The sequence below is a fragment of the Myotis brandtii genome, unplaced genomic scaffold (assembly GCF_000412655.1).
Source record: "Myotis brandtii unplaced genomic scaffold, ASM41265v1 scaffold915, whole genome shotgun sequence".
In the NCBI taxonomy this organism is placed as follows: domain Eukaryota; kingdom Metazoa; phylum Chordata; class Mammalia; order Chiroptera; family Vespertilionidae; genus Myotis; species Myotis brandtii.
The window spans coordinates 557,123-568,206 of record NW_005371769.1 but is presented as its reverse complement, the minus strand read 5'-3'; the positions used below and the strand labels follow the sequence as shown (position 1 = coordinate 568,206).

The following is an 11,084-nucleotide window of genomic DNA, read 5'->3' as shown; positions in this document are numbered from 1 at the left end:
TCCCGGGAGGGCCTGCTCCCAAACGTCAGCCTGGCTCCTCCTCCTCCCGCCGCGGTCCTGCTGAAGGCAGCCGTAGGAAGCGCCGTGACGGCGGCAGGACGGTGCCATACCGTGTTCTTGTGAGTGTTGGCCCCTGGCAGCACGAGCTCATTTATTTTATTAGAGTTCAGCCCGGCCGCTCCCATGCACCATTTCTAGGCGGCACAGACCCAGGCTGCAGGCTCCATTCCCAGTGGAGGGAGTGCAAGAGGCAGCCAATCAATTTTTCTCTCTCATCCATGTTTCTACCTCTCCCTCGCCCTTTCTCTAAAATTAATAACATTTTTATTTTTTATTTATTGTTTAAAATTTAATAACATATTTTTTAAATAAATTACAATGCAGTTCCTCAGTTATAGCTGAGCCATAAAAGACCCACAGATGTAGGGTTAGGGATGCTCTGAGAATTTCATTCGTCCTCTCGGGGTCCGGAAGGGAAGGAGGTAGGCATCACTCTGGTTTTGCGGTGTTCCTGTGACTTGTGAGCAGGTGCAATCGGCCTTGCTGTGTGAAAGTTGCAGTGGGGCCCCAGGGTGGCGGCTAGTGGGATTCACCTGCCCTCCCCCGAGCCCGGGCAGTTATGAAGCTACCTGCCCTTGGCCTGAGGACTTCCGGTGTCCTGCACATTCCTTAGTCTCCCTGGCTCCAGCTGTCAGGGTAGCCCAGCGGGTGGCCGAGGCTGGCTGTTCTCAGAGCAGGGCAGGCACACCTGAGCTGTTCAGTATCACTGCTTTTCGTGCTAGCAGTTTCTAAAAAACTGCCTCCGGAAATGGGCAGGAAACTGATGTCTTGTTTAGGACCAAGTTGTAAACCCATGTTTATTCTTCAGCAGGAAGACAACTGAAGGCCATTTCCCAGAATGGGAGGTTTTCAAGCAAACTTCATTTCAGTGATGTTATCATTAGGAGAGTTGCACTTTCATGTTTTCAATAATGTAGAGTGTACTCAAGCCACTGATGGAAAAAGTCTTTCTTCTTAAAGATTAAACTATTGAGCCTGTTATCTGAGCAGATGTGCACAGTCTAGGTCCATTATTTGAGTTCCCATCTTCACATTCTGGACACAAATGCCAATAAAATCAACAAAGAAGGCCCAGAAGGGCACTGGTGTCAGGAATCAGGCGAGCGTGCCACCAGGAGAGCGCTGCCAGCGACATCATGCTTGCACCAGGCACCCCCTGCTCTCCGTGACGGGTGAGCTTCGGCCTCCCGGCCTCCATGTTTCCACTGCAGCATGAACTCAGGCCTAGCATCTGACCCTGACCTCACCTCTTCTGTCTCCAAAAGAGCTAGACTACAGCACTGGGCTCTGCTTGGCTGGCAGGATGGATTAGTTCATCCTGGGCCATGGGGGTGCTGATTTCTCTTCAGGAGCACTCATGGGAGATGCCCATCCTGGGTCCCACGGGGAGGGAGCTTTCACTCTGGGTTTTTTGCAGGGGAGAGGAAAACTCAGTGTCATGCAGGTCACTGCCTTTAGACCCTCTCCTGAGAACACCTGGACTCTGGAGAGGCAGACCAGGAGGTCATCACCAGGCCCCAGGATGCCATGGGGTTGCCTTGCCCACCCTCTACTCAGGCTCCAGACCAGACGAAGCAGGACAAGGCAGGCCCAGCTCACCCAATCCTGTCCCCTCCCTCCGCAGCCATACAGGCCCTGAGCTCTGCTCTGGCCCCAGAGTCCCACCCATGGGTAAAGACTGAGTCAAGGACGTGACAAACTAGGCGGCTGATGTAAGAGCAAGGAAAGCTCAGGTTGGTTTTGAGTTCACATTGCAGCCAACTTTTAAGAAACTACCCCTCATCAAGCTTCAGTTTGGTATTAAGGAATGAGTATTAAAATACCCATTCCTTTTCCAACAGCCATTGATCTCCATGAAGCCAGGTTTTTTCATATACTTCAACCGTTCCAGTTATTTTTTTCATTGTTTTTATTTTAAAGTGTTATGCTAGCCCTAGCCAGTTTGGCTCAGCGGATAGAGCGTCGGCCTGCGGACTCAAGGGTCCCGGGTTCGATTCCGGTCAAGGGCATGTACCTTGGTTGTGGGCACATCCCCAGTAGGGGGTATGCAGGAGGCAGCTGATCGATGTTTCTCTCTCATCGATGTTTCTGGCTCTCTATCCTTCTCCCTTCCTCTCTGTAAAAAATCAATAAAATATATATATATATAAAGTGTTATGCTAAAAGTAATGGTATATCTTTTTTTTCTTTTTCTTTTTTTTTTTGGTACAGCAAAGGGAAAAATTTATTGAACAAGTACAGACTCCCACGTGGGGAGGGGGAAAGAGTCCCTGGGTGGGTCATTTCTAAATGAGTTAATATTTTTTTAAATTTGAGTTCTAATTCCTAATGTGACAGCTGTTGATTCATATAACCCACATCAACAAAGCTCTTTGGAGGTTCTCCATGAATTTTTAAGATTGTAAAGGGTCCCTGAAACCTAAAAGTTGGAGAAGTTTTCTCAAAAGTCCTAGTAGATCCATAAATAGGTGATTGTGCAGCCACTGAGGTGACACTTGTGGAGATGCAGGCAGAGTGCCGACATGGCCAGCAGCCACCAGGGCCCCACCCCCTTGCTCCCGGGCTCTGAAGGGGAAACGGGCTGTGTGTCATTTACACACTCATTTCTTAACATTGCCATTGTCACTAGAACTACTCCTAATTGTGGTAAAACAAGCTTGATAACAGGCTTCCATGGGAGTTGCAGCTCCTTCATACACAGGCTGTAGCTCGAAGCCTATTTCCCACCCACAGACGCAGGACACTGGGACGGTGCAACTGTTTCTTAAACACACAAGTTTGTTTTTTCTTTAATTGCTCATTTGATTTAGTTTTTAAGTTCACTTTCACTACAGGATGAGATGGGTGCATTTACACTAGGCTTCCGCGATGAGAGCTGCCGCAGCTAAAAGAAACTCCGCCTTCAGCTCCCTTTCCACACCCCTCTGAGTCCCACCAAAGCTGCAGGCGGACATTGCTGGGCTCACTTCTCGCTTATCCCTCCTCGGAGGCTATCTCGATGGGGACGAGGAGGCCTGGGTCCCTACCTCCCCCTAAGCCCCGGGGATCAGCTTCCACCCTGATCCCTGGCTGGGCCCCCATTCATTTCTGCAGGAAGGAAGCTGGGCTCTGGGGGCTGCAACCACCTGGTATCTGAGGCACCGGCTCTGGGTCCTGCAAGGACTTGTAGTCTGTCCCCTCCTGCTCTCCACCAAGAGGATGGTCAGCAGGGACCCTGCCGCCAGTGCCCAGCGGAGGGGTGGGACTGCCCAGCATAAAGCCCTACATGTTCCTGCCACCACTGCTGGTCCCATCACATCCACTAAGAGGAGGGCCAAGGGGGGACCCGGCCACCACCCGGCCTGGTGCCTGAACTGAGGGACCTTGTGCCCCACCCCCACCCCGCCCGTGACTCCTCCAAGGAGAGCCGTGGCCAGCGGCTGCCCCGGGACTGGACAGCTCAGAGTGCGGAAAGAGAAGCATAAAGCTGGGAGTGTGGGAGGAGAGGGGAGGAGCGGGAACAAAATGTTCATCTAGACAGAGCTGAACAAAACAAAAACAAAACCCGAATGTGTTCTTGTCTCGGCTCAGGATCCAGGCGCTGTGGTGTTCAAAGCCCCTTAGCCGGACATCTCCTCTCGCTGCTCCTTGTTCCTGCGCACCTCGGCGGCATGCAGCTCCTGCGGGGGACGAGGCGGGGGGGTGAGCTGGGGTCCTGCTCCCGCACCCCACCCCACCCCTCCCCACCCTCCGCAGTGTCAGGGCCTCGCCTCATCCTGGGCTGGCCCCAAGCACGGACCCGGCGGTGGGGGCGCTGGTGGTGCATTGGGCAGGAACCCGCCAAAGGATGGGGCTCCTTGGGGACTTCCCTGGCCCCCAACCCAAAGCAGCTCCGCCCGTCTCCTAGCTCACATCCGGATGCGCTGCTTCAGAGCACTTCAAAGGTGACGCCTGTCCGTTCATTACTGCGCTATCGACTGTGTCCCAGCAGGACCAGATGATGGCTCTCCATTCGCCCACTGCTGGAGGTGCCCCCAAATGCCGGGTGAACCCATCCCGCGGCCCCCACTCTCTGCCTGGGGTCCCGCCCCGCCCGGGCGCGCACCTTCTCGCGCAGCCGCTCGCGCAGCGCCGCCAGGTGCGCCTCGCGGATCTCCTTGCTGAGCTCCATCTTGTAGTTGAGCTTCTCCTCCGCCAGGCGGCTGAAGTTGTTGTTCTCCTCCAGCGCCTTGTGCAGCACCTCCCGCTCGTGCTCGCGCCGCTCCGCCAGCTGCTTCAGCACCTGCGCCTCCTGCGTCTGTGCGGCGCGTTGGAGGGCGTGGAGCGCGGCCGGGCTCCGCCCGCAGCTCAGACCCCCGCCCCCGTCCTGGCCCCCGACGCTGCCATCTGACCCGCCAGGGCCCGTCAACCCCTCCCGTCACCCTGCCCTGCTGCCCTCAAGACACACATCTTCGCGGAGCTCACGCCTACACGGTCCTGATTCGGGGAGGGTGACCTCCTTCCTGGTTTGCCTGCCTTCCGGGGACCTGAGCGCTGAAAGCTCCGAGGCCCCAAGAGACCTCGTCGTTCTGTCCCTGGCCCCTGGCCACAGAGCTGCCCCCTCCCTGCTAGCCTGCTAGGCCGAGGGCGCCCTAGGCAAGGCAGCCTCCGTTCTTCTCGCTCCAAGCCCAAGCCCGCGGTGCGCTGGGAGAGTGCTGAGGAGCAAAGGGAATCTAAACTTGTGGGCCATCACTGAGCCTTCCTGTCTCTTCCTCAAACCTCTGACCACTGAGCACAAAGTAGCCGTTTGGTACAGGCCAGGTGCTGAGCTTCCTAAGGTGCTAAGAGTGTGGCCGGCTCCCAGGGATGTGGGGAGAGGCTAAGTTGGAGAGAGGAGCCTGGGCTGCTGGTGTCACAGTGTGGGGCCCTGCTGGGGGAGGGGCTGCCCAGTGGCCCCCAAGGACAGCCTGAGCTCCCAGGGGTAATTAGAGCCCTCAGCCTCCCACAGGCCAGTCACTCCGGGTATCTCAGGTCTCACGGGACCTGCTGTGAGGGAGATGGAGCCATTGCCCCTGTGCTGTGAGCTTGGGTACCAGGACACACTCCTGAGAGCAATTCCTCTTCTGTGTGTTTCAGCCTCAGAAGGGCTGGTGTGAGGTGAAGGGGCAGGGAGGGGTCTAGGCTCACTCCCCACTTCTCCCAGAGCCCTTGAACCCCCAACAGGTCTAGTTGTGCAGCCCCCAGCACATGGAGGCCCTTCCTTCTCATGCCCTTGCCCAGGAGAAGGGTGCCAGTCCAGCCTCACATCCCAGGGCCACCACCAGACCCTCCTGCCCATGGCCAAGGCCCTGCAACAGTGTCTGGTTACTGTCTCCCTCCAGCTGACTGCCGTTGGGGATCCTTCCTCCCCCATCCCATGCTGACCTCTCAGGAGGAGATCCAGGAAACCATGGGACTCTCCACCCCAGGCCAACCACCAAGCAGTGGTTTGGAGCACCCTGAACCTTGGGGACCATGTCCATGGCCAGCAAGACCTCCTGGCTACCTTCATCAGACCAGATGTGGGGTCCTTACCTTCCTCCGCTCCTCAGCTGCCTCCAGCCGCTTCTGCAGCTCCTCCAGGGAGGTGTCCTTCCTCTTGGGGGGGGATGAGAGCACAGGGCTCTCTGGTGACAAGTCAGAAGGGGACTTGAGGATGACCTCAAAGCTCTGGCCAGAGGCCCTCTTGTCCAGCTGCTTCACCTCCATGTCTGCAGGGCAAGATCAGACTGGGGCTTCAGGAAGGTCAGCCAAGAGGGGGTGGGTGAAGGGGCTGGTTCCCAGCACACATCCAATTCGAGGCCTGAGCCAGAGGGTGTGGCTGCTCATGGAGGGCCTGCAGGCCTGAGTCCCTAACCAGCCCCTCTCCCCAAAACCCCTCTCCAGAAGCCAGCCAAGCCAGGGGGTCAAAAGGCCACAGGATGGGGAGTGGGCACACTCACCCCCATACTGGTAGATGGTGTTGGGGTGTGGCTGTGAGTAGAAGCAGGAGCAGATGAGCGACAGCACTGACAGCTCCTTCATCTTCTCCTTGTAGGCTGTGGGTGGGAGGCCGGGTGAGCAGCCCCGCCCTCCCCTGCCCCATCTCCCCCCATGGCTCCTCCCTCTGGTGCATCTATCTGGGAGCCTGTCATCTGGCTCTCTCTGTTCCCACATCTGACTCTCTACATCTCTTCTCTCCCTCCCCACCTGCTGTCTTTCCTTGGACACGCCTCCCTGTGGGTCACCTGCATTGTTCTCTCTGATCCTGTCACTCAGCCCTGGTCTGTCAGGCTCCCTCTCTGCATTGCTGTGTCTCTGTCTCTTGTTCTTTCTTTGGATCACTCCCTCCCTCCCTCTGTGTCTCCATTCATCCCTCTGTCTTTCTGGCTCTCTGTCACTATCTCTCTTCTTATATTTCTGTGTCTCTGATTCTTTGTCACTGTTGTATTTTCCCAACTCTCACTCCCTCTACTCACCCCCCATACCACTTCCCCTTTTCAGGACTTGCCCCCTGGGGTAGACAACATTAACCACTCAGGACTGGGCTGGCACTGAAGTGGAGCTTATACTCTTGGGTGAAGCCCACAGACTTCCTTATCTCTGCCTCCTCCACTTACCCTGACAGTATTGTGGTCACTCCATTAAACCCGGGCCTCACCAGATGCTCTGGTTGCCCATCTAGGGCCAACAGGACGGGAGCTGTCCGTTCAGCACCACAGCCCACCCTTTAGCTTTGCAGAGCCAGTGCCCTCAAGTAGGAGTTATCACCTCCCAGACAGAAAAAGAGTTGAGCCTGAGCCCTGTTGGGAAAGGGGAAGTGCCCACTCTTGGAATGGAAATAATTGAGTTATTTGTGGTGTGTTCATGGCAAGCCAGGCCTCAAAGTAGACACATTAGTTAATCTTGCAAGCCCAATACTATCACCCCACTCAGCCAAGATGACGCTGGGCCCAGGTGACTCCAGTGACTTTCCCAAACCTCCTCAAGCACAATTCCAGGTGGTCTGTGTTCTTATCGCCACTCCAGCAAGTCCTGAAGTCTAGGAGGCTCAGAGACCCTTGTGACACCAGAGACATACTCCAGGGAGAGGGAGTCTGGCTTCCATGAAGGAAAGGATGCACAGTCCCCTAAGCACTCTCCAAGGACACACCAACATTTGGACAAGGGTTTAGATGGACAAGAAACTTTCTGATCAAATTTCACACAAGGCCCTAACTGGTTTGGCTCAGCGGATAGAGCGTCGGCCTGCAGACTGAAGGGTCCCAGGTTCGATTCCAGTCAAGGGCATGTACCTGGGTTGCGGGCACATCCCCAGTAGGAGGCGTGCAAGAGGCAGCTGAATCGATGTTTCTCTCTCATCAATGTTTCTAACTCTGTATCCCTCTCCCTTCCTCTCTGCAAAAAATCAATAAAATATATTTTAAAAAAAATTTCACACAAGATGCCTGGCTTGCATGGCTCAGTGGTTGAGCGTCGACCTATGAACCAAGGGGTCATGGTTCAACCATGCAGGCTTGATCCCCCATGTGGGGTGTGCAGGAGGTAGCTGATCAAGGATTCTCTCTCATCATTGATGTTTCTCTCTCTCTCCCTCTCCCTTCTCTCTGAAATCAATAAAAATATTTTTTAAAAATTTCACACAAGATGTTTTGAAACTGAGTTAACAGAAAAGTGAGAAGAGTGTTGGTGTTGAAACAGGGCACAGGATAGAAACAATCAGACCCTGGTCTGAGGGAATAGCTCCTGGGGAGCAGGTCCTCCCACAGCCAGCACAGGGAATGAGGTTATTTGATCAGAATACCCTGATGGCCTAGATCGGTGGTTCTCAACCTTCCTAATGCCGCGACCCTTTAATACAGTTCCTCATGTCGTGGTGACCCCCAATTTCATTGTTACAAATTGAACATAATTAAAGCATAGTGATTAATCACAAAACAATATGTAATTATATATGTGTTTTCTGATAGTCTTAGGCGACCCCTGTGAAAGGGTCGTTTGACCCCCAAAGGGGTCGCGACCCACAGGTTGAGAACCGCTGGCCTAGACTCTTCTGGAGAGAGCCCCAGAGGCTGTGAGGGGACCACGAAGGACTCATGGACCTCATCATAGAAAGCCTTGGGCGCCTGGAGGGCGTGGGGCAAACACACCTTACTCATTGTCTCCAGGAGGGTGGTGGGGGGCTCAATGGGGATTTTGGTCTGACTTGTCTATTCATGTATCACATGTATGTGTTGTTAAAAGTTCATTTCAAAGAGGAGGCAGAGGGGTACCTCACAGCACATGTGACCAGGCAGAGCTGGCTCACCAGGCACAGCGGTCTGGGAGAGGCTGGGAGTAGCCAGCCCTGAGCTCAGAAGGAAAGAAGGGGAGGGTCTCCGGAGAGGCCTGGATCAGGAGGCACCCCTGGGCCTGGGAGAGAACAGGAAGGAGGGGACTCTGTGTGACCCTGCCAGTGCCTGCCACCCGGCACACACACACAGTCTCCCATCCTGAGCTTTCAGAACCTGTGTGTACCGGGTGTATGTTACAGGCCAGGAGCCTGGGGCCTCACAGCTGCTCTGGCTCCTCTCTGCCTTGAGCCTGAAATTTTCTCAGGAAAAGGAGCTGCAGATTCATTAAAGAGAAGGAACAAGTTCATGAACAAATGCCAGAGGGTGCTTCCTTTCAGGTCACTGTCACCTCAGCATGGGGGGCGGCTGGCAGCAATTCAGGGAGCAGGACGGGGAGCATGGGCAGGCATGAGCGCTGCAATGTCAGGAGGGAGAGGACAGGGACTGGGGGCTGGAGACAGGTCAGAGCTCTCATAGGTCACAGCCGTGCCCAGGGGATGAGTGTCCACCTGGGAATGGAGGGACTGTGTCCTACAGCTTCGAACAGGGACACAGCTCAGTGTCTGATGGTCATGGTGATTCCCCAGGTTGGTGTATCCCAGTCCTTTCCAGTCAACTGATCCTCATGAAGCCAAGTGGGAAGGGACTTGAGAGTGAGCCCTGCTCTGTGGTCTGGCTGCATGCAGAGGGGACTGGCCAGCACGTGGGGAATTGGAGAACGAGGCCAGCTTAGCCTCATGCAAGACAGGAGGTTACACCTGTATTTTCAGAGCTGGAGGGGCTTAAAGGTCATGTCTCATTGCAGAGGGAAGAGATAAAGACTCAGACCCATCCAGGACACCCCTCCACAGACATAGCTCAAGCTCAGAAGCCCCTCGAGGTCAGGAGGCACCAGGCCTTGTCTCCCCTTCACCAGCACCCTTCTCTTCCCTCCATATCCCTGGCTTCAGGAAGTCATACAAACAAACCTCTGCCATGACCTGGATTGATTTCATCTCCCTCTTCCTCTTCATATCAAATGTTAAATTTGATAAAATGCATATTGGGCTTTGGATGGCTAGACCCCAGATGAGCAAGATTTAGAAGGCACCAGATCAGCACGTAGCCACATGGTAACAACAACACCAGTGCCTATGGAGGGGGAAATCCCACCCATTCTCCCAACTGACCCTCAAGACCCGCCAGCCAGGCAGACACCTTTGTCAGCCTCATTTGTACAGAGGAAAAGGAGGCCCAGAGAGGGCAAGTGGCCCACCCAAAGTCACACAGCATGCCAGGATCAGAGCCTGGTCACAAGCCCAGGTCTCTGATGGCACTTTCTTGTTGGGAGCCTCATGGGGAGAACTGGGAGGCCAGGTGGCCCACAGATGCCCACTCACCCCTAGAAGGGCCCTGGGGGCTGCTGCTAACTGTTCCCCAACAGGTGGAACTTGTTGCCACCAAGCTGCCCCTCTCTAACCTGTCAGAGTTGCCTCCAACAGTGCCAGGAGCCCAACATGGGGGGACTTGGTGTAATCACCTTTCTCTGGGCAGGAAACTGGGAAATGTGGCCACAACAGTCACACTACTTGACATGGAGGGGCATTCTCCTCTTGCCAGGCATCAGGCCAAGTGCCTGTCCTGAAATATCTCATTCGATCCTCAGAACAAGCCTAGGGGAGGTGCTGTCATTATCATCCCCCCAGACGGGAACAGAGGCCCAGGAGCTCAGTAGCAGGCAGGAGACCTCACGCCTGAGGAACTGTATCAGGCGGAGTGAGCAGGAGTCTGCAAGCCTGTGAGAGCCGTGTGCCTGAGACCGACACTGGCCAGAAGAGGTGGCCGTAAGGGCCGGGGATGGGAGCTTTCTGTCTGCACAGGAAGAGAAAGCTATGATCAACCTTGTGGCGGCCGCGAGGCCCCTGCAGATGACAACTCTTCACCCTGGTCGCTGGGACCAGGCAGAGCCACCTGTGCATGTGAGCGGGAGGCCAGCGCTGCGGTCAGGTCAGCAATGTCTTTCACAGAGAAGCCACAGCTGGAGTTCACTTAACCCGATTTTGGCCACACTGACTGGGGGCCTCACGCAACCCCCTCTGGGCCAGGCTGCCCTGCTCTCTAGTGCTGAAGGCTGGAGGCGCTGGTGGTGAGCGCACCTGTAGCTACACTCTATCAAGGGTGGCGCTGACGGCAGAACAGGAAAGCCCAGGCCCGGGCCTCCGCCAGGGACCAAGCAAGGGTCAGCGGTGCCCCAACATCTGGCAACGAGAAAGGGCTGGGGTCAGGGGGCTCTGGGGTCAGAGGGTGTCTGTGCACAGCTCTGGCAGCCATGGAAGGTGAGGTTTTTCAGCTGCTTACCTGTCAGATGGAGGGGGAGGAGGCCTATTGAGCAGGGTTTTCACCACTAAGGAGGGTGAGCGAGAGAAAACGCTGAGAAGTACTCCCCACAAGAGGCTGCCATGGTCCCGCCCGCAGGCTCAGAGAGGAGCAGGACCAGGGCCCCTCAGGGCAGCTCTCTGGCCACCCGCCCTGGCTGGAGGAGGGACGCTTTCTGCCCAAAGCTGGTCCCCAATCTCCATGCAAGTCAGCGAGAGGCAGGTGCGGAGGAAGCCTAGAGGGACCCGACCCCCAGACGGCGTGGGAGGCGAGTGCTCAGGGTCACCTGGGCACTGGAGTCGCGGGCGGAGGGCCGGGGTGGAGGCCGGGCCCACACGGGTGGGCTGAGCTCTGCAGAGA

The 11,084-nt window shown here is 55.7% G+C and overlaps 1 protein-coding gene across 2 annotated transcripts; it reads right to left on the bottom strand.

The window, feature by feature from the left end:
- Nucleotides 1-2,818: 2,818 nt before the first annotated feature.
- On the bottom strand, nt 2,819-11,029 carry STMN3 (stathmin-like 3). 2 transcript variants are annotated; one of them, XM_014532800.1, is made up of 5 exons: nt 11,011-11,029; nt 6,000-6,095; nt 5,593-5,768; nt 4,145-4,336; nt 2,819-3,719 (listed from the first exon to the last, which is right to left on the bottom strand). In XM_014532800.1, the coding sequence occupies exons 2-5, from the start codon at nt 6,079-6,081 to the stop codon at nt 3,660-3,662; spliced, it is 510 nt and encodes a 169-aa protein (XP_014388286.1). In that variant the 5' UTR covers nt 6,082-6,095; nt 11,011-11,029; the 3' UTR covers nt 2,819-3,659. The 2 variants fall into 2 exon arrangements, with proteins under 2 accessions (XP_014388286.1, XP_005885607.2); XM_005885545.2 differs by lacking the exon at nt 11,011-11,029 and adding an exon at nt 10,707-10,930.
- Nucleotides 11,030-11,084: the final 55 nt, after the last annotated feature.

Coding starts and splice junctions, on each gene's coding strand:
- STMN3 (XM_014532800.1), bottom strand. CDS start 6,081: ATGAAGGAGCTGTCAGTGCTGTCGCTCATCTGCTCCTGCTTCTACTCA. Junction 4,337..5,592: donor CAGCTGAGGAGCGGAGGAAG/GTAAGGACCCCA, acceptor CGCGCCGCACAG/ACGCAGGAGGCGCAGGTGCT. Junction 3,720..4,144: donor GCGAGCGGCTGCGCGAGAAG/GTGCGCGCCCGG, acceptor CGTCCCCCGCAG/GAGCTGCATGCCGCCGAGGT.